Raw genomic sequence first — 23,270 nt, 5'->3', positions numbered from 1 at the left:
CAGTGATTTTATTTTTAGTTAGTTTTGTTTATTGTATGAGTTAAGAGTTAAGGGTTTTATTTTGTTTTGCTTATGGTTATTTAGTTTCAACACCATTTGTTGAAAAAGTTATGCTTTCTTCACTGAATTGACTTAGTATTTTTGTCATTTAATGTGGATCTATTTTTGAACTTTCTGTTCTCTTTCATGGATTAATTTGTCATGTTTTTCTGCCAGTGTCACACTGTCTTGATTACTATAGATTTATAATAAGTTTTGAAATCAGTTCTTTTTCAACTTTGTTTTGGTATTTTCAAGTTCTTCTTATTTCCATGTAGAGTTTAGAATGACCTTGTCAGTTTCTTAAAAAAAAACAAAAACAAAAACCAAAAAACCTACTGAGATTTTGCTTGGGATTGTATTGAATCTATAGATCAATTTGGGAAGAATTGACATATTAACAATATTGAGTCTTTTTTTTTTTTTAAGATTTTATTTATTTATTTGACAGAGATCACAAGTAGGCAGAGAAGCAGGTAGAGAGAGAGGAGGAAGCAGGCTCCCTGCTGAGCAGAGAGCCCGATGTGGGGCTCGATCCCAGGACCCTGGGATCATGACCTGAGCCAAAGGCAGAGGCTTTAACCCACTGAGCCACCCAGGTGCCCCAACAATATTGAGTCTTTAAGTTATAGAATACAGCATGGCTCTTAACTCACTTAGGTGTTTTTAATTTTTCTCTTTTATAGATTTTAGTGCTTAAATTTTGTATGTCTTTTTTGAATTTACATCTTTTATTCTATTAGTAAATGACATTTTAAAAATTTCAAACTCAGATTGTTTGTTGATGGTGTATTTAAAAACAATTGATTTTGTATATTGGCTTTGCATCTTGCAACTTTGTTAACCTCATTTATCCTATTTTCTTTTTTTGTAGGGTCCTAAGATTTTTTTACATAGATTATTATGTTATGTGTGAGTAAAGACACTTGCATTTCTACCTTTCTAATCTGTATACTTTTTAATTTCTTTTTCTTGTGCACTGGCCAGAACCTCCAAGTGCAGTGTTGAAGGGAGGCAGTGAGGGCAGACTTTCTTGTCTTATTCCTTCTATTGGAGGGAAAGCATCCACTTTTGTGCCATCAAGTGAAGTATTACCTGTATTTTTTCTTTGTAGATGCCCTTCATGTTTCATGTTTTTTTTTTTTTAAGATTTTATTTATTTATTTGACAGAGATCACAAGTAGGCAGAGAGGCAGGCAGAGAGAGAGCGGGGGAAGCAGGCTCCCCGCTGAGCAGAGAGCCCGATGTGGGGCTCGATCCCAGGACCCTGGGATCATGACCTGAGCCGAAAGCAGAGGCTTTAACCCCCTGAGCCACCCAGGCGCCCTGATGCCCTTCATGTTGATGAAATCCTTCTGCTCCTAATTTGCTGAGAGTGGTTTTTTGTTTGTTTGATTGTTTGTTTGTTTTGAATGGTGGTTGGATTTTGCACTGGCTTTCTCTACATCTTTTGAGATAATCATTAACTCATTTTTTAGTCTGGTCATATGGTCAATTAATATTGATTGATTTTTGAATCATAAACTGATTTTTCATTCCTTTGATAAACCTCAATTTGTTATGATGTACTTACCTATTTTGTATGTCGCTGGATTCAATTTGCTAAAATTTGTTGGGTATTGTGTCTATATTTATGAAAGCTACTGGTCTGTAGTTTTCTTTTTTCCTGGTTTTGGTATCAGGATGATGTTAGGTTCATCAGATACATTTTTAACCTCAAATCCAGTGTTTCTCTGTTAGAGTACTAAGGTACAAAAAGTGGAGTGAGAAGTTACTTACTAGCATAGTGAAAATAATCTCATAAAATAGACTTCTTACGGGCATTTGTGTTTGATTTGTAGATCATTTGCCCGGATTAGTAGATCTTACTGTTGAAATGCTTAAACTGAAGCTCAGTAATTTTTATATAGATTTAAAGGCATAAAATGTATGAGGTAGAAAAAGAGTGATAAAAATTGTCTAGTCTGAGCAGATGTTGAAGAAACACATAATGACCGATAAGACAGTATATTTCCTGAGAATCAACTTACCTGAAAGCAATTACTGTCTGTCACAATAAATAAAGTGCATATTTTTAACATTCCAAGATAGCCCATCTCCGAATGCATTTTCCCCTTCCATTCCATTCACACCATGGATTTCGTAAAAGGCTGGTCTAGAAGCAGAGCTAGAATAAGAACTAGCCAAATTCTTTGTTTGTGACTGAGATTGGGAAGAGCTGACAAGTTGGTTTCTTTGGGGTATTAACTACTGATAGGCAGTACTTGTTTCTAACTTGCTTTTATTGTAGATGGTGGAGGTGCTCAACCTGGAGTCATCTTTCCTCCCTCCGTTTCCTGCTTTTACTGTTGGTCTAGGAAAGGAGGCTAGGGGAGAGTCCTATATTGGTTTGAGTTCCGGAATTTTCACAGTGTATTAGACTAATGTTTTTTTTAACTTTTAGCCACTAAATTTCATTTTACTTATTTATTTTTTTAAAGGATTCTTATTTATTTATTTGGCAGAGAGAGAGAGAAGGCACAAGCAGGGTGACCTGGAGAGGGAGAAGCAGGCTTTCCACTGAGCAGAGAGCCTGATGTGAGGCTTGAACCCAGGACCCTGGGATCATGATCTGAGCTGAAGGCAGATGCTTAACCAACTGAGTCACCCAGGCACCCCTACTAAATTTCATTTTAAAATGAAACTTTGTGGAAGCCAAATATAGAAAACAGATATAGGCATGAATCTTTTAGTATTAATAAATTTTACAAATTCAGTATTTTAACATTCTCAACTTAATGAGGAGCAATAAAGTTGTGATGAATACAGATCTGATATAAAGGGGTATGAATAAGAGTTCAGTCATGTCTTCTTCAGTAACCAATTTATTTGGTTGAATGTCAGTCTTGAGAAGAATTCTGACATCATGGATGATTTAATTCATACGACTTTTTTTTTTTAATAGCTTGCCTTAAAATCTCAGAGTACTTCAAGTAAACTCATCCAGAACTTGAACATAAAGGAAGAGGAAATTGGTTCCACAGTTCAGTCTCTTACAGTTTCTAACAAACTGCTCACATTTTTTTTATCATGTATAAGAAAACAGACAAGAAAAGGGGGAAAATTGGACGAATACCAAACGGTTGATAATGTCTTGATGAGACTTTTTATTGATTATTATTATGCTTTGAATGAGCACACAGGCAATATATGCTCTCATATCATTTGCCACTTACTTGCCTGTCACACACATGTGCTGTAGTGCATTTGCTTATACAACTTTGGGTGAACAAATGAGTGCAGACCTGAATTGGATTGGTGGGAGGGGAGGGAGAAAAAAAGACCAGTGTAGCATCACGAACCTTCCTAATCAATGACTCATTTATAAGAAGTCCAAATCTGTACTCAGAGTTGTTGGCAGGGGAAACTATTCTCAGATTTGTTTGAAAATGAGCTAGCCTGGTTATGATAGCTTCAGTGTGTTAATACTTGGTACAGAAATCATTTGGATCTGTATTTTGTTTTTTAACCACACTTAATTTTTTAAAAACCCTGTTTTCAAAAGAATATTCAAATTAATTTCTTGTGGAATTTCTAAAGCTCTTCAGCAGGACCTGAGGGGTTTGTAGAACAATTTGAAAACCATTTCCTAGACCATGTCATTCCTCATAGGAATATTTTCTTCAGCTTCTCTTCATTTCTTGTTTGAAATTAAGAGTTCTGGTAAATTCAGAGGGAAATATATAGAACTCTGTTACGATGTGTTAACACGTACGGGTCTTGTATACTTAATGATATAGCAAATCTCAATAAGAAAGCAGTCAACAGCAAGAATTGAGACAGAATTCATCCACCAGATATGCATGAGACAATGTAAAATTTGCAGTATTTTGAACGATTAATATATCTCAAAGCAGCTTATTTTCCATGTTTCACGTTCTTTATTATAGGAGTATAAATTCATATTATTAATAGGCCTAAACTGAGATACCAATAATTTGAGTTCCTAAACTTGATCTTTAAAATGGAATTCCAGGACTCTCTTAACTCTCATACATTTATTCAAGTTTTATCTGGAAGAAAGATGATGACCTTTGGCTTGTTTAAAACACACAAGCACATGCACATGCACACACACACACACACACACAAGTATATAATGAAGATGTGGTTTCACTCATGTTGCTTCAAAATAGACTCTCTTGTATAATAACTGGATTTTCTACCCCAACGCTTCTTCATTTTTCTTAGTTTCTTCACAATTTTCTTTCAACTTTTCTCACTTTTACTTTTTATTAGAACCTTAAAATGTATAATAGAAAGCGATCTCAGAGGCAGTTCAGTCCTCCCATTTTACAAGAGTTCAGAGTGAAGTGGTCTTAACCATATCCTGGCTGGCAAAGAGCTTGAGTGTGTGTCCTTGAGTATTCAGATTTATATAAGGAAAAAGGCACAGAAATAATTATTTTCCTAACTGACTGCTTTGGTTCTAGAATTCCTATGTGGTTTTCCCTGTAACGTTAGACTTTGAACTGCTGACGGGCAGAAAAATACTCCTACCGTTTTAATATTGACCCGCCTGTGCGTAAACAGAGCTATGCTTGTGTGAATTAAGGCAGTGTGGAATAGAAACATGCACGGTCTCTGAGACGGGGAGATCAGAACTGAGGTTTTGGTCTGGCCGCCTCCTAGCTGTGTGGGCATGGGAGGTTACTTAGCCTCTCTTCATTTTCTTCATATGTAGAGTAGGGAAATAACATGCAAAGCTTCCTGAGCTCAATAAAATGCAGCCAAATAGATAAGTTGGTTATAACGAGAAAAGATAAAGGATATATTAGAAGCATGACAGCTGAAAGTAACATCAGGAGATTAAAAAGGACCGCAGCAGAGAGCACTGGGAGAACCGGGCACACGAGCAGCTGTTGCAGGCGAGAAGCAGTTTGGCTTGTATTTAGTTCAATTCTAATACTTTAAGGCACATTCTTTGCCTCTTTTCATTAGTGTATATCTTATACAATTTTAACCTATATTGAACTTAAACATTTTCTTTTGTGGTCAAATTGTGTTTAAATTTTTAAGTGTCCCCTTTATTTTTATTAATGTTATTCTGAGTAATCATACACATTTTAATTTAATTTACAGGTGGCCGTTTGTTGCATCTGTTTTTTTGTTATTCTTCCTCTAAATCTTGTTGGTACAATACTTGGCCGAAATCTGTCAGGTCAGCCCAACTTTCCTTGTCGTGTCAATGCTGTGCCTCGTCCCATACCGGAGAAAAAATGGTAAAGAGAATGATAAATCTTATGTCATTGTTCCTCACAATATAGAAATTCCATATAGAAAGGCAATTATGTATATGTAACTTTTAGAATTGGCATGTATTTATAAGAATGACTGTCTTAAGTTTGAACTTAAGAATTCATCTTTTTACTTTTTCCTTTGACCTATATTGTTAGTAGTAGTAATCAATTATATCCTTATTTCACTTTCTGAACATTGGTGTGATTTACAGATAAGTTAAATGCTTTGATAAGTACACTAGTGCATCTAGGTGGGTGGGAACTAAAGCTGCAAGAGTTTTATTATTGTATATAGGACAAAATTGACCTGCTGCCTATTTTTTTTTTAAGATTTTATTTATTTATTTGACAGAGATCACAAGTAGGCAGAGAGGCAGGCAGAGAGAGGGGAGGAAGCAGGCTCCCTGCTGAGCAGAGAGCCCACTGCGGGGTCTCAATCCCAGGACCCGGGGATCATGACCTGAGCCAAAGGCAGAGGCTTTAACCCACTGAGCCACCCAGGCACCCCCTTGCTGCCTATTTTTGAAAGAAGTTCTGTTGGAAAATATCAGTGCCTGTTCATTCACATATTATTGGTGACTGCTTTCACACTGTGGCGTCAGACAGAGACCGTGTTGCCGTCACAACCTGAAATAGTTACTGTCTGAACCCTCACAGAAAAAGTTTGGCAACCTTGGCTTATAATTTAATTTTCCTTTCCAGATATTTTATTATTCTAAATAAACTGACACACATTTATAGCTACATATATCATACGGGTTGAGGGATGAATTAGGACTAAGACCAGTTACAGTTTCCTGGCTTAATATTCTTTGTCTTCACTTCTGGAGAGTACAGAATCTCTCAAATACATTCTGTCACATCGTATGCACAAAATGTGTTCTTGAGGTCCTCCTAGAATTCCAGATTAATCCTGACAAAAGATGATGAGTATTTCTGTGAAATGGCTGAAGACATTCTTTAATTGCAGCAGAATGTACGTAGTTTACAATTTCTTTGACCAATCAACTTTCCAAGTATGATTCTTGACAGGTTTTTAACTTGAGGGAATTTGTATTTTTTCAAATTCCAGACATAAAATGGAATGTCATTAATGTATTTCTATGTTTTGTAATTCAAATTTAAACAAAATGTGAACTCATATAAATATATTGCCTTTTAAAGTTAGTAAATTAAATGTTTTAGAGCTGATTTATGCTATTCTGCTTTCTTCATTTTCCTAATTCTTACTAGTGGACAAAAGTAGAACAATCTTACCATATATACATTTATTACATTCTCCCTTTCATAAGAATTGTTGCACATTAAACTCTACATATCCATAATAAGGGATATATATTGAAAAGCCTCTGTTCCTAGGTATTTTACCTTATTAATAGACATAGTTTGCATTCAGATACTTACATACACAGTCTTTTGTAGAGTTGGAGGTCATTAATAGGAGTGGAGGCTGAATAAAAACAGCGCTTTTAAAGGAGGGTGATCTGTTTTAGTCTTAGGATTGTCCAGGTTCCATTTTTTCCTTAGATTGGTGATTGTGAGAAATTCTGTAGTTTGTTTTTTAAAGTCCATTTTCTCTTTCAAATCAAGATTAGACTCGAGGTCACTAGGGCTGGTGAAGGAGAGGAAGGAACAACACCTGACCTTGGAAACCCTGGGTAACAGTTAGTTGGAGGAAAGCTCATGTGTATCTTTATTTTCCATATATAATTACATGGGATCCAAAATCTGGATACTAGATCTGGCTTTCATTGATTGTGTTATCTTGGGCAGATTATTTTTAACCTCTGTGGAACTTGGATTCCTATAAAGGGAGGAAAGAAAACTGGATTAAATGGTTTTTAAGGTTTTGTTTTGTTTTTTCAGCATTCATACTCCCAGTTTCTTCTCAGTTTTGTTTTGCTTTTTTTTAGGGAGGAAGAGAGCAAGAGAGTGTGTGTGTATGTGTGTGTGTGTGCACACATGTGCGGGGCGGTGAGCAGAGGGAGAGAGAGAATCTTAAGCAGGCCCAGCAAGGGGCCTAATGTGGGACCTCGATCTCATGACCCTGAGTTCTGGTCTGAGCCAAAACCAAGAGGCAGACTCTTAACTGACTGAGCCACCCAGGCACTCCCCTCTTCTTGGTTTTTTAGTTTGTTTATCCCAGAGATAGTAGTTTAGTGTCTTTTATGTGCCCGATACTATGCTGGGCACTGGGAATACCTAGAGGAATAGCTTCTGCCTGCCAGAGTTTCTAAACTAGTGAGGTGTGATATGGGTGTGATCACACAGTTCCGCATGGTGTGGTAAGTGCCGCACAGGGTTATGATCAGGAGACAGGGCAAGTATCGGGGAAGGACCCACCTCTTTCTGGGGGACTTAAGAAGGATTTTACAGGGAGAACACTGGAGTCAGTGCTTGCAGGAGAAGTATGACAAGAAAAGGCATTCCAGGTGGAGAATTACCAATTGCCTTGTTTGTTGAGTGAATGAGTGAGGTTTGAATTTTATTTTTTATTCACTCTTTTGGCTCTAGCGTAACCCAGATCTCTTAACACCTTAATTGTATAATTCACAGGCAGAGAAATTATTGAACCAAGGAAAGCATGACCACAGTTTGGGAAACATTATTTCAGATAGGGCTCTAAAGACTTTACTTTTCCCGTGGCTTTCTATAAATAAGTGCCTGTAAAGTCTTTAGACGTTTTTGAGAGATGTAGAACAGGAGCAAATATCTAGAGTTTTTCCTGAGTTCTGTCGGTAGAAAGAATTTTTATTCCCCAAATTCTTATCCCGGCCTCTTATGCCAGAAAGAACTTTGACTAAAACCTATGGCTGATTTGAATCCTACCTCTGCATTAGAACCTGTTTGAATTTTTTTTTTTTTTTTACTGGTTTGTTTCTATCCCTTGGGTTATTTTTAAGTACCAAGCATCTGCTTTCTGTTACCTGGATTGATATAGTGTAATGTGAAAATCATACTAGAAGTTTATTGCCAATTTTAATATTTTCCAGGTTCATGGAGCCTGCAGTTATTGTTTGCCTGGGAGGAATTTTACCTTTTGGCTCAATCTTTATTGAAATGTAAGTTGTGGCAATGCATTTATGTTTTGAGGGATATAATTGTAATAAGAGAATTTAGGAGTTGGAGTAGGTATAGAATCATCAGATGGGAAGGCATCTAACAGAATAGTCTGATAATTTCATGGCTCCCGGAAAGGGATCTAACATAATTATCTAACATAATCTACCTAAAAGCAGTTTTCTGCTGTGGTCTCAAAAATGCAGGTAAAATTTATGTTTTATGTTATGTTCTAGAGCCTTCTTACCTAACAGGAGAGCTTAGAAATCAATGAATGAATGCTAAATGAATGCTAAAGAGTACTAAACCTGGTTTTCTGGTTTTTATTATATTTTGAAAGTGTTTCTGAGGGTCTGGGGAACTAGGTAAACCATTACCTACCAGTCAGTCTAGATCTTGACATCTTCGGATACATGTATTCCAAGTCTCCTTCCATAGAAGTCTTCAGGAGTGCTGGAGAATGTGTATGTGTTTGGGGATGGGAGGTACGCACCTGGGGCCCAGGTACCGTGCTTCATACCTGCATCCCTGGTCACTACCGCAAAATATAAGTCTTTCTTTTCCTCAGCTTGTATTCCAGTGTTCCTTGATGAGAATGCTCTGGCATTTTAGGCAGGACACTTCTTTGTATGGGACTTTCTCAAGAACTGCCGTCATAATCCTCTGGTTCTTACCCACAAAATGCCAGTCATTGTGACTACTCAGAACTCCCTTACACATTTCCAGATGCCTCACTGCTGATTGTCTCCCGTACAGTGGACACCTTCTTAACAGACATGATGGGATCTGATAATTGGTTAATTGAAAGTTGGATCATGTAATGGAATTACAGAAGAAAAAAAAAAAAGATTCATACATAACATTTTATTTTAACTTAAAACAGCTAATGGTACATCTTTCACTCATGTTTTTAAAAATGTAGAGCCAAAGTCTTTGATTTATATCTAGTCAATGTTTCCATCATTTTCCCTTTGACATTCATAACATATCTTCTGTGTTTCCAGTGTTTCTAAAGTAGAACAAGAACATTAAGACCTTTAAGCATTCTAAGTGCAGAATCCTTCTAGATTTATACATTTCTCCTCCAGACTTTAATCGTTGTTTCACCCACACCTAATTTCATGTTGTTGTTTTTTTTTAAGTGACTCACCTTGTTAAATTTCTCCAAAACATTCAACATAATGTTCGTAGGAATCATGCATCCTTTTTGCTTTTACATTTATCAGTGTATGTCATATTCAATTACATTAAATAATTATACTAACAAGCACAATTGACATAGATTTGGACCACCCCTGGTAGTCACCTGCCAACTGTGAGTGTGCTGTGGGTATTAATCAGTACCATAGAGGGACTGGATTGTGTGTCACTCTAGTTTGTGGTTTAATAAAGCCTGTTCAGGAACCTCTTCAGTACTTACAGGCTCATATACTGCTTTGTATCCTCACCCTGACTTGAGCTCTATTTTCCTGTCTTACCCCTATTTTCAGTACCTTCAAAATCACATCTCTTCCTGCTTTCTCAAGTACTCCATTCCATTAGATAGCCTCTCTGCTGTATCCTTAAGTTCTCTTCTGTTTTGACCACCCTCAAGCCCATTTTCCTCTTGGTAGCCACACTGATCTTTTTAAGGTGTTCATCTGATCACGTCCCTTCTTTACTAAAGACTTTTTCATTTTCATTGAGGTAAGGTTCCAACCCCATGACATAGCCAGTGAGGACCTTCATAACACATCTCTTCTCCATCCACATCTCTTAGCTCTCACCCCTTCACTTGAAGTTCTAGCCATATTCAGTAACTTTGAGTTTTTCTAAATACAGTGAATTCCCTTATTTGTAAGCTTTGCCTTTGCTGATCCTATTCCTGGAGCATTCTTCTGGCTCCCCTTACTCCCACATGCCTTATTTGATTCTTCTCGCTACCCCTTCTCGCCAGAGCCCTACCTAAACAAACCAGTAAGATGCCCCCTTAGGTGCATTGATAAAGCACTTGTCACAGAGCATTATGACTACCTCCTTACTGGTGATCCCCCCTTAGAGTAATGTCCTTGAGGGTAGAAGAGAGACTGTCATCGTCACGATTCTGTTTTCACTGCTTCTCGGACATGTGGTAGGGTCTCTAAATATCTGTGGAAAGAATAAATGACAAATGAATGAGCTAAACAGAAGAGAACAAGAGAAGGCAAAGAGGCTAAAAGAAAAGACCCTTTTCTGCTGATGATTTGGGGAATGGAATTAGTGTGAGGGTCTTGTTCTTCATATAAAATGTTAATGCCATCTCTTACTGTCGTCTGGAAACAGCAGGAAACTTCTTCAAGCTTTCTTTTTCTAATTTTATTTTCCTAATTTTGTACATTATTACTCTATCAAGCCTACTTTTTAAATTTACTAGGGTGTTTTATAAAATATAAAATACATTGCTTGAGTAGTGTTGCAGCTACAAAAAAAAATGAAAGAATGAGGGAATTGCCTTTATTATAAAGATAGGAATTTTTAGCTATTTTTCTTTGCCACATTTTACTCCTTTAAGCATCTAATTTATTCAGATGAATGCCCTACTAAAAAATCTGTTCTTGAAAGATTATCCAAGAAAATATTTTTGAGAGATTTTTGGAGGATTTAATAGATAAAAAAGAGTAAGAGAGTTGGAAGTTACTTGAAAGAAAATAATAATTGAAATTCGAGTATGACAAAAGTGAGAACTAAGATGTGAGCTATAGCAAAAGCGGGTGATCTTCAAGAATAAAGGCTAGAAACTGTGTTTATTGCATTTTGTTTAGGTATTTCATCTTCACGTCTTTCTGGGCATATAAGATATATTACGTGTATGGCTTCATGATGCTGGTGCTGGTCATCCTCTGCATCGTGACTGTCTGTGTGACCATTGTGTGCACGTACTTTCTACTAAATGCAGAGGATTATAGGTGGTAAGTACTTATATTGGGGAGGAACCTCAGGGGATGATCCTATTTTCAAGTAAGATGCCATTCGAAATGTATTAAGTAGAGTAAAAGATCTGTATAGAAATTCTGGTCCTTAGGATGGGAATTATTTTTAGTTACAAATTAAAGATTTTGGAGGAAAAGTAATAACAGCCAAAAAAAGTTTTTGTACTCATAGTGGTCAGTGTGTTATATGTTTTTACAAGGTGCTTGATGTGGTAAGAACTTTATGAGGACATTGCTACATTTTGAACAAAAGGCAGTTCTGAAGAAGGAAGTGGTTTATTTAAGGTCACTTATAATAGGGCATCTGACAAAATTCAGGATCTCTCCTTCCAGTTCTTAGGCTTTCTCCTTGTAGATATATTTAAATGCCATCTACCTGCATTTTTAAAAAGATTTATTTGTTTCACAGAGAGGGAAAGAGAGCAAGCTTGAGTGTGGTGGGTTTGGGTGGGGTGTGCGGAGGTGGGAGATCTTAAGCAGGCTCTACACCCAGCACAGAGCCCCATACAGGGTTTGATCTCATGACCCGAGATCATGACCTGAGCTGAAGTCAAGAGTTGGCTGCTTAACCAGCTATGCCACTCAAACCCCCACATGTATTTGTTTTTAAATACACAGGATTTTCAAGGATGTTTTTATAAAATTCTTGGGTTTAAAATCTGTTTCAGCGTTGTTTATTCAAAAGAGTTACCTCTTTTTCAGGCAATGGACAAGTTTTCTCTCTGCTGCATCAACCGCGATCTATGTTTACATGTATTCCTTTTACTACTATTTTTTCAAAACAAAGTAAGTGGAGACATTTCCTCATTTTGTATTTAGGAAACTGTTGTCATTTAAATACCAGAATTTAAGAATAAAAGGTAGAGCCTAGGGGACGTAGTCATTGGTATCCTCCTAAGCACTGTACGGTGACAGATGGTGGCTCCCCTTGCGTGGGCACAGCATAATGTATAGACTTGTCCAGTCAGAGCTGTCTTGTCACTGTGTGTACACCTGCAACTAATGTAACATCGTGTGTCAACTAACTGTACTTCAGTTTTTAAAAATAAATGTAGAATCTAAGGCCCTCTTTGATAGTAAAAATGGATATACTATATATATATATATATTTTGTCTTATTTCAGGATGTATGGCTTATTTCAAACATCATTTTACTTTGGATATATGGCGGTATTTAGCACAGCCTTGGGGATAATGTGTGGTAAGTTCTGAAATTTTGGGAATATCATGTGTAAATCTTCGAGATTTTTAGAATCAGAAAAATACAGTAATTGAAAATTACATTCCGTTGCTTGGTCAGAAACAACAAAATAATCTCAAGAGTCTGATTTCAGTCCTCTTGACTATTCCTCAAAAATTCATCATTGATTCTTTTTTAATGTTTTGTTCCTAATCTGTATTACACTGTTTTCTATACCACAGTTAGTTTCTTTTTCATGTTGAAATTTGGCCGTTTTTTAACTTAGTCTTTTTGGAAAAGATAATGTAAACAAGTTAAGGTTTGATTCTTGTTTGGAAGTTTCTAAGACTGTTCACAGAGATAACCGTGTCTAAGAGGCATTGTTCGGGTTATAAGTACACACTTGGATATCTGTAGACTGGGTTTAAGTTCTGGCTGTGCCACGTGTATGCTCTGCACCTTGATCCAGTTCTCCAAGCTCTTCAAACTATGTAAAATAAGATAATGCCACAATTTGGGGGGTTTGTCCCAGTCTTCCATTAAGTAGAAGAAGTAGTATTTATCACCATATAATAGAGTGTCTGGCATGTGTGAAATACCTAGAAAAGAAGTTTTAGAAGCAACCTGATCAAGGGAAAGGGCATCGACCTGAGAGCCTGAGAGACCTGGATTAAATTCCCCTACTGTTTTTTGTGTGGGTGGCTATGAGAAGTCATATTGACCTCTCTAAATCTCATTTTCTCATCTGTAAAATGGGCATATCTTTCAGAAGAGTTATTTGTCATAGTATCGTGTGTAAAGCACAAGTGTAATGCAGGTCAGTTATCAGGTGCTAAGAGAGACTCAGGTTTTATGGGAGACACGGCAGGGAGTGGGAAGAGTGGGGGCTTTTGGGGTTGTTAGTTCTAGGTAGGAATCCTGGTGACCCAACTCACCAGGTTACTCCAGCCAAATTATTTAACCTTTCTTCCTCAACATTCACATTTGCGAAACATAGTAACACCTACCTCACAGGGTTGTATGGAGGCTTCAGTGACTGGATGTGGGTAAACAGGTAGATGGCGGATGCTCAGTGAGCCATGGCTGCCGCGGTTCCTCTGCTGAAGAGGGCTAACAGTGCCTGCGCTTCTCTTCTGGGATTGTGTCTCTGAGTCTATAGTTTGTTTAGGTTCCGATACCATGTGTTTTCACCTCAGAACAACTTGATGACACTGAGTTTAAGCAGAGGTACCTTAAGGAAATTGCATACAAGTAACTTAACTTTTCTTCTGATTCAGGTTTCTGCTTGATGAATGAGGCTAATTCCCTAGTTCCCCCATAGGAGTAATGCCAGGCTTAAGGACTAATGACTGTGGACACATTTCTAGATAGTTCATGATTCAGACCCTTCTCCTTTCTCTGTTATTTGCCATTGACTTTTTTTTTTTTTTTAAGATTTTATTTATTTATTTGACAGAGATCACAAGTAGGCAGAAAGGCAGGCAGAGAGAGAGTGGGGAGGAAGCAGGCTTCCCACTAAGCAGAGATTCCGATGTGGGGCTTGATCCCAGGACCCTGGGATCATGACCTAGCTGAAGGCAGAGGCTTTAACCCACTTAGCCACCCAGGCTCCCTGACTTTTTTTTTTTTTTTTTTTTTTTTGGTAGTTCCATCTTTGGCTCTAAGGAGGGCAATAGAATAAGGGAAATACAATAATCTTGTTGAAAGCTAGGTTCTGGTATGGCATTTGTGGCCCTTTGGGGTACAAGATTGCTTTTTACCTCCATCAAAAGAATACATTCCATAGATAGGTGGTTACCAGAGGCAGGGGGCGTAGGAGTATGGGCAAAAATGGGTGAAGGTGGTTAGAAGGTTCAAACTTCCAGTTATAAGATGAGTGAGTTCTAGGCATGTATGGCGACTACAGTTAACAATATTGTATATTTGAAAGTTGCTGAGAGATTAGATATTAAAAGTTCTCATCACGAGATAAAAATCATAACTCTGTGCTATGTGAGGTGATGGATGTTAATTAAATTTATTGTGGTGGTTATTTTACAATATATACATATATCAAGTTATTATGTTGTACACCTTAACCTAAAACAAATGTTTTATGTCAGTTAAAATCTGTCCCATTTATATATACCGTGCATGATTGTGCATGTGCATGCACACACACACAATATTGACTGTAAAGTAGTAAAACTGATTCCACAAGCTATAAGCGGAGACAGTTCTCTATATTATGATCACATATTTTATTTGTAGCTGCTGTGATAACCATCCTTACCCTGTGATAATTAGTTAACCAACTTTGAGGGAAAGAGGGCTAGAATCTGCAGGTTAAAACTAGATTTGTATCACAAGGGAACATCCTTGTGTATCTCTAGGCAGTCAGAAGTTTGCTTTAGTATTGTTATTAGCCTGCCTTCCTTCAGAATGTTGCTCCTCCAACTCCTCTTTATTTAATGGGAGATACTTCTTTTTTTTTCTTTCTTTCTTTTTTTTTTTTTAAATATTTATTTATTTGACACACAGAGAGAGATCACAAGTTGGCAGAGAGGCAGGCAGAGAGACAGGGGAAGCAGGCTCCCCGCTGAGAAGAGAGCCTGATGCGGGGCTCGATCCCAGGACCCTGAGACCATGACCTGAGCCGAAGGCAGAGGCTTAAACCACTGAGCCACCCAGGCGCCCCAGTGGGAGATATTTCTTGATTATCGCCAGCATTCAGTGATGTGTAGAACCATGAGATTATGCAGAGGGTTAAATTTTTTTTCTTGACTCTATATGTGATCTTAGGAAGACCTAGAGAGATAATATCTTGACATTTACAAAGAAAATGAAATGAATTTAGTTAATTTTTTTAGTGCTTTTTATGTTGAAATTTCATCTTGCTGCCTGAAAATCTTGGCACATTCACAGTTCCTTGCTATCCTGGCAGTGTCCCAGCATGTATTCTTTAATGGGTGTGTGTGCCTTCAGTGCTAATCTGTTTTGGCGGGGGGTGAGGGGGAGGAAGTAGTTCAGATGAACTGATTAAAATGTCATCATAATACAGAATTGTACATGCTCCTCAGGTTATATTGCTAAAATGCTTTTTTTTTTTTTTTAAATCAGTGATTGAAAGAAAAATATTTATTGGTTTTTTTTAATGCAGGAAAAAGAAATATGTTAAGGTGGAAATAATGAGATTTTACAGTTTTCATATTTTGATCATATCATTTTAGCTTTAAGGAAATTAAAAGTGTATCTGTTATTCTCAAGACAGTTATATTTCTAGGGAGCGTACTTAGTATTTTCCTTTTATAAAGTCATATCTTTATCTGCTTATTCTTGAGATAACTCATATGATCAGGAAAAATGATTCTCTAGGTTGATACTGTTTGGCTTTTAAGCATCTCTCTGCTCAGAGGGGAACAATGTTTTCTAAGTCTGGAATATTAGATTTGGTTATTGGATTGGTGTGATACTAGGCCAGTTAAATTTTTGATTCTTGTTAAAATTTTATAGATTTCTCTTATGTTCTAAGACTTTAGGTTCCTATTTACAAATTGAATGGTCTTTTTCCTTACTTTATAAGGACTTCTTTTCAACTATTTCAGAATGATATCACAATTTCCAAGTGTAATTGTAATATAACTACTTCATATTATAATAAACATCTATTAATTGCAAAAATAATTAGAAATAGGTTTGCGTTGTTGCTTGGTGGGTTTTAAGAATACTTTGAGGGGCGCCTGGGTGCCTCAATCTGTTGGGCATCTGCTTTCGGCTCAGTTCATGATCCTGGAGTCTGGGATCAAGACCCAAGTCAGGCTCTTGCTCAGCAGGGAGCCTATTTCTCCCTCTGCCTTTGCCTGTAGCTCCCCCTGCTTGTGCTCTCTCTTTCTTCTCTCTCTGTCATATAAATAAATAAAATCTTTTAAAAAAAGAATACATTTAGTATTTAATTATGGGAGATTTTCAAATATATGCAGAAAGAGGGACAACTATATATATATGGATATATATATAAAATGAAAAATAAGTATATATACTGAGTCCCCATGTACCACCTAATACCAATAATTATCAACACATGGCCAATCTTGTCTTATTCATAATCCCATCTCATCCCTCTTTTTATTCTCATATGAATCATGAGTCTTTTTTAACTGTAAATATTTCAGTACATATATATGTGTGTGTACATGTATAATAACTATAACATAGTTATGTAATAATTATATACTTACATATTTGTAATTACATAATAATCATATTTCAGTATATACATGTATCTAATTCCTTCATATGTTCAAATATTCAGTTAGTATTCACATTTACCCCACCAATTTCCATGTCTTTTTATTTTTTTATTTTATTTTATTTTATTTTATTTTTAAAGATTTTATTTATTCATTTGACACAGAGAGATCACAAGTAGGCAGAGAGGCAGGCAGAGAGAGAGAGAGGAGGAAGCAGGCTCCCCGCGGAGCAGAGAACCCGATGCGGGACTCGATCCCAGGACCCTGAGATCATGACCTGAGCCGAAGGCAGCGGCTTAACCCACTGAGCCACCCAGGCGCCCTCCATGTCTTTTTAAATATAGTTTGTTTACATCAGGATCTAATTAAGGTCCATGCATTGCTTGGTTAAAATGTTGGGGTTTTTTTTGTTTTGTTTTGTTTTTTGTTTTTTAAGTAGGCTCCATGCCCATTGTGGAGCCCAACATAGGACTTGATCCTGAGATTAAGAGTCGGACACTTCACCAGATGAGCCACACAGCCCCCTGGTTAAAATGTTTCTTAGGACTCTTTTAATCTACTGATGTTTCCTCTCTTTTCCCTTACAATTTCTGTAAGAAATTTGAGTTTTTGTTTGTTTTAACTTTTATAGAGTTTCCCACACTCTGAATTTTCCTGAGGTGTCATTTAATGTTTCTCCATGTGTTTTTCCCCATATTTCCTGTAAAGGGGTAGTTAGAGCTATAGGCCTAATCATACTCAGGAATACTTGTCCAACAGTACTTAATAGGGGTTCATAAATTTATCAGGAGTTACTGATTCTTTCTGTGAAGTTAGCAGCCATTGTTAATTATTGCCTCATTCAAATAATGCTTTGGTGGTTATAATATTCAAATTCTGTCGTTCCTTTTATATTTCTGGAGTGCTTCTATAAGGATAAACTTCTTTTCATCAACTATTTGGTACCTTGAGGTACAGTTCATATATAGGAAAGGCAGAGTAGACTTCTTTTTTTCCTTGTATACACCAGTTGGGTGAATAGAAGTTAGTTCAAAAGGTGACTAATTAGGGGTGTGTGTGTTGTGTGTATATCATTATTAACTTATGGAAGATTTACTTTTAGGCTCGGATAGTAAATTTCTAAATCCAATGGAGAATCTTCTCTTTGACTTGATTGACTACCTGTCTTGTTCTGAGGATTCCTTAGTATAATTTGCAGTGAAGAGCTATCCAGTTCATTAATACACTCAGCAAGTATTTACTGAGTACCTTATCGTGTGCCAAGTACTCTCTAGGGTATAGAAAATAAATACCTCATTTAACAAAACAGACAAATTCCTCGCTTTCTGGTGTTCTGAGCCTCATTTGAGGCTAATTATTCAAAACATTTCACAACTCCTGACGTACTGAGCTGTCTCTCTCATCCACTTCCTCAAATATGTCTTCCTCAAATATGTCTTCCTTTTTACCAACCACAGAGCTTCTACAATTTAAAGATAAAAATTATGCCAGAAAATGCCTCTTTAGAGCTTCAAATGCCATTGTGCCATGGTTCTCAGTCCTTTTCTGAGAACCATCTGAGTCCATCACATCTTACTTCCATTAGGTATCATATGATTTGGAGAACATGTTAAAATGGTTTAAATGACCTAGAATAATTTATGCTCAAATTTTTAAAATACATATTTTTTCATTTAACAAATTTTTTGTCATTATCAAGTTACTCTTGCTTTGTACGTGATGTATTTTAATTCGTATAGTTATTATACATGTAGTATAGTTCTAATTCTAAAAATATCACATCGGGTCTAACTTGGTATATGACAGTAATAGGTGATTGCAAAACAAGTGATACAGTTTAGCAAGTTTAGAGCGAACACTAACATAAAAGATGTTATCTTGAAAAAAGAGTAACTTTCCAGAGCAGAGAGCATTTAATATTTGTAAATGATGGATATTGCCTTATATGTATTAGTTTCAAAACATTTTATTTTATCTTTGCAGGAGCAATTGGTTACATGGGAACAAGTGCCTTTGTCCGAAAAATCTATACTAATGTGAAAATTGACTAGAGACCCAAGAAAACCTGGAACTTCGGATCAATTTCTCTTTCATAGGGGTGGAACTTGCACAGCAAAAAAAAAAAAGCGCAAGAAGAGATTTGGGCTTTCACACTGGGTACTCTGTGGGTCTCTCTTTCGTGGATGGCTTAAAGTAACATCTATTTCCATTGATCCTAGGTTCTTACTGACTGCTTTCTCCAACTGTTCACAGCAAATGCTTGGATTTTATGCAGTAGGCATTACTACAGTACATGGCTAATCTTCCCAAAAACTAGCTTATTAAAGATGAAATAGACCAGCTCTCTTCAGTGAAGAGGACAAATAGTTTATTTAAAGCATTTGTTCCAATAAAATAAATAGAGGGAAACTTGGATGCTAAAATTACATGAATAGAATCTTCCTGGCACTTAGTGTTTCTACGTTATTGAAAAATGATGTTCCAGAAAGATTACTCTTTTCTCTTATTTTTACTGCCATCGTCAACCTATTGTGGGACATTTTTATATATTGAATCTGGGTTCTTTTGACCTGTTTTTTTCCCCCCCCAATCCAACTGCATCCTTTTTTAAAAAAAGAGAGAATTAAAAAATATTAAAATCCTGCATGTAATATATCTGCTGTCATCTTAGTTGGACCAACTTCCCATTTATTTATCGTAAAACTATTCAGTTCCATCTTAATTCCATCCAAAGAAGATACAGTCTGAAGATAGAGGTGTACTCTCTACAATGCAATTTACTGTACAGTTAGAAAGCAAAGTGTTAAATGGAGAAGATATTTGTTTTTATTAAACATTTTGAGATTTAGATAAACTACATTTTAACTGAATGTCTAAAGTGATTATCTTTTTCCTTCCCCCAAGTTAGTCTTACATCTTTTTTGGGTTTGAATGAAGGTTTTACATAAGAAATTATTAAAAACAAGGGGGTGGGTAATAAATGTATATAACATTAAATAATGTAACGTAGGTGTAGATTCTCAAATGCATTTGGATGTACAGATTGACTACGGAGTACTTTTTTCTGATGATGATTGGTGTAGAAATGTGTGAATTTGGGTGGCTTTTTACATCTTGCCTACCACTGCATGAAACATTGGGGTTTCTTCAAAATGTGTGTGTCATACTTCCTTTGGGAGGGGGATTGTTTTCTTCTGTTTCTTTTCTGAGTCTCCTACAGGAGCTAAATTTGTAATTTAGAAACATTTAATTTTGTTAATCCTGTCTGGGGCACTTAAGTAACATCTAAAGCATTACTGCTTTAGAATGTTAAAATAAACTTTCCTGACCAAATTGTTTTGTGAAAATAGATGTGTTTGCAATTTGAAGGTATCTTTTCAAAAGGCAATATTACTGAATGCAATTTTTTAAATATACTGTAAACTGTGCTTTTCTAATACAGGAGACCCACACCTTAGAATCTCCAGACTTGCTTACATCTAGATTATCCAGTAGAGTCACAAAGTAAATGATAAGCCTTTCGAATTACATTGTGGCACAAAAGCTGTTAAGGTTGGTGGACCGTGTCAAGTGGGGATGGGGTAAAAGTGGTTAGCTTGCTATTGGATGAGCTAATAAAGGTTACAGTTTTCTAAGAGAAGTGATTTAGTTTTGAATACGTCTTTCTGGAGCTATCCATAATGTGAAGTTTTCCTAGAACCATTGAGTTTCTAGTTTAATAGTTTGCTATGCAAATGACCACCTAAAACAATACTGTATATTGGTATTTTTAGAAAGACTCAGAACCGCTGTATTTAAACTTTAATGTGAAACTCATGCCATTTATAGTTAAATAAGCTGTTTTCATTACAAAAATATGTTTCTGTAAATTGACTCTGCATCCTATAATGTGGTATATAAGGACTATTAAGAGTGAAAAGTTTGATTTCTTACCACTTAAGTATGGCTCACATGAACAAACAGGAGTTTGATCAGAAGCTGTAGGTAAATCCTTCTTCAAGCCAAAATGTTGTATTAAATGCAGTCTGTGGCTCTTCCATTTTCTCTTCCTTCTCACCTGCCTTTAAGAGCTTACAACAAACTGAATGTCAGTATTTAGTGGCTTATGTAATGTAACTTTAACTACATGTAAAGTAATTACAACATAAAGTCTATCTAATGGAGTATCAGTTGGGCAGCAAGCTTTTGTCTTAGTAAAATGAAATCTGTTTCTCTTGAATCTTGCAGGTAAGGTAAGGGTTTTAAAAAATCGTGTGCTTCAGGTGCTTTCGGGTATACCAATTCCTTTTACTAAATTGAGTTCTATTTCAAGTCCTTTGGAATCCTCAGTGAACAAAAGTTTTCTAATTTCCAAATATGTTGTATCATTAAAATGAATATAAATTGCCTTGAAAGTGCTTAGAAAATATATATTGATTTATGCCTTCATGGAGGGGCTGGCCATGTGTGTGTCTTGAAGAAGACTTAATCCACAAACAGTTTAGCTCCCTAGCTCTGGGCTATAGAGTAGTAAAATAAAATACTTAAGTTAGTTAAAGGGTGAGGTTCTTCCACTCCTTTAATGCTATGTGTCTGTCATCCATTTGTTGACATTACTTGCTCAACTTATCAACTGATGCTTTGAACACTACCAAAAACTAAGGATAAACTTTCTCCTTGTATCTGTAAGCATGCTTCTACTAAAATTTAGCTACAGTACTAACTGGCATCATTATTCATCTATTCTAGTACAAGGGTAGGATAAAGTGGAAATGGAATGGCTGGGACTATGGTAAAGCATTCTTTGGTATATCATGTTGGGCTCCTAATTTGTACTAAGTTTGACCACGAATCAAGCCCCATCCTCTTAGAATCCATTATACTGTGCTGATATCTGAACCTAATGAATGGTATGGTTGGGTGTTTTTCGTTGACAGTGGACAGATCTCTTTATAAGGGTGGTTGCTGCAAATTCTAGTTTTTCCAAAATCCAGTTTATTTAGGATTTACCCACAAATTGTATTCAGTTTGTTAAAGCTTGTGTTTCCTAAATGTTTACAAACCACCTTCTGCCAAATGTCTTGCAAATAATATTCCTTTGAGTAATTTCCTTGAATTTTTACAAATGTAAAAAAGAAAAGAAATGTATTAATGTAATTTGTTCAGGAAAAGCTGCATACCGAAGGGCTTCTGTATATAAATTCTGGGAAAGAAAAGCCTATTTGTAATCTATACACTGCAGTTCCATCTGGGTTTTAAGTTTAGGTTTCAGCATGTTGTAGTGCTTCAGTCTATTGATTTATTGGAACATGTAATAAATAGGAGCAGTGACGTATGAAAATGCAAGTACTCATTAATGTTTTATGTCTTCATAAAAATTCGATGGCTATGAAGCTGTATTTTCGCAATCAAGATGTTAAAGAGATCAGAGCAGTGAAAATTTATAAAGATTGTTTGGAAGTGTCTACAGAAATAGACTACATTTAGGGGTGGGGTAGATCAGAAAGTGAACATAAAGCTGCAGAAATTTTAAAAGGTTTAAATTCAATATGAGGAGTAATTCTAGTTCTCTCAGGAGCCTTTTCTGAAAGCCATCTGAGTTGACATTCTTATTGGAGCTGTAGGCGGAATTGTGCAAAGACAAAAGTAAAAATTAAGTTTTTATTTTACTGTATCAAGAGATGGAAACAGAAACTGTTGTGAGGGTGAACTAGGCTTGCAGGTAATTGACGGACAAGGCAGTATTTTATGTGTTTACCCCAGTTCCTCATTTTAGGACATTTGAAAGTTAACAAATGTTCGAAGTAAGATCTTCAGGCAAGGAAAAAATAACATGGAATTCCGTTTTGAAGGACAGGAGAGTATATGCAGAAAAGCGGTCGCATGTGGGCTTTTCGTCTGTGTCATATTTGAACCTATAAATCCCCACAGAGCACGGGCAGTCGTTACCAGTGGGAAGGAAACTGTTACTGATTGATGATTACTTCCATTTTGTACCCACCTTTGGTTTCTGTAGGTCGTATTCCAACTGGCTTTTTAGTAATAGATATCCAGTATATACTGTATCAAATACATTTGAGGTTCTAATCTAGACTGTTAATCTAACTGAAGTTGGATTTTTAAAATAATAAAAAGTTAAATGTACTTTCCTTGGATGCTTTATTTCTTTCCTTTTTGAAACAAGTGAACCAGGCCTAAGGAATCACCCATTATTACTGGTATGCATATGAAATGATTACTGATAGCATTTCACAGTTAAACAGGAACCTGCAGACTTTTGCTGTGAAGGGCAGGTATGAAATATTTGAGGCATTGAGGGCCAGATGCAACTGCTCTAACACTGTAGCACAGCAGCGGAAGTAGATAGGACATAAACCAGTGAACATGGCTGTTTGCTATTGGATATACAGATTGATTGTCGAACAATAACAATAACGGCCAATGGGCTACAGTTTGCTGACCCCTGAAATGAAGGATTTAAAAATTAAGATTCGATTTTTCACCTAACTGCTTATTTTGAAAAAAAAAAAATTAAATATACAGAAAGTTGAAAGAA

General features: G+C 36.3%; 1 protein-coding gene across 1 annotated transcript in view; it reads left to right on the top strand.

Moving 5' to 3' along the window:
* Positions 1-22,858, top strand: part of TM9SF3 (transmembrane 9 superfamily member 3) — a 70,367-nt gene extending 47,509 nt beyond the window's left edge. The window contains exons 10-15 of the mRNA XM_032311998.1: positions 5,161-5,300; positions 8,312-8,380; positions 11,159-11,305; positions 12,029-12,112; positions 12,451-12,527; positions 18,719-22,858. Coding sequence (XP_032167889.1) covers positions 5,161-5,300; positions 8,312-8,380; positions 11,159-11,305; positions 12,029-12,112; positions 12,451-12,527; positions 18,719-18,786 — 585 coding nt within the window. The 3' untranslated portion in view covers positions 18,787-22,858. The remainder of the gene's footprint in view (positions 1-5,160; positions 5,301-8,311; positions 8,381-11,158; positions 11,306-12,028; positions 12,113-12,450; positions 12,528-18,718) is intronic.
* The last annotated feature ends 412 nt before the right edge of the window (positions 22,859-23,270 follow it).

The sequence above is a fragment of the Mustela erminea genome, chromosome 14, assembly GCF_009829155.1.
Source record: "Mustela erminea isolate mMusErm1 chromosome 14, mMusErm1.Pri, whole genome shotgun sequence".
Lineage (NCBI taxonomy): Eukaryota > Metazoa > Chordata > Mammalia > Carnivora > Mustelidae > Mustela > Mustela erminea.
The sequence above is the reverse complement of the archived record's forward strand: the minus strand, read 5'-3'. Positions and strand labels throughout refer to the sequence as shown.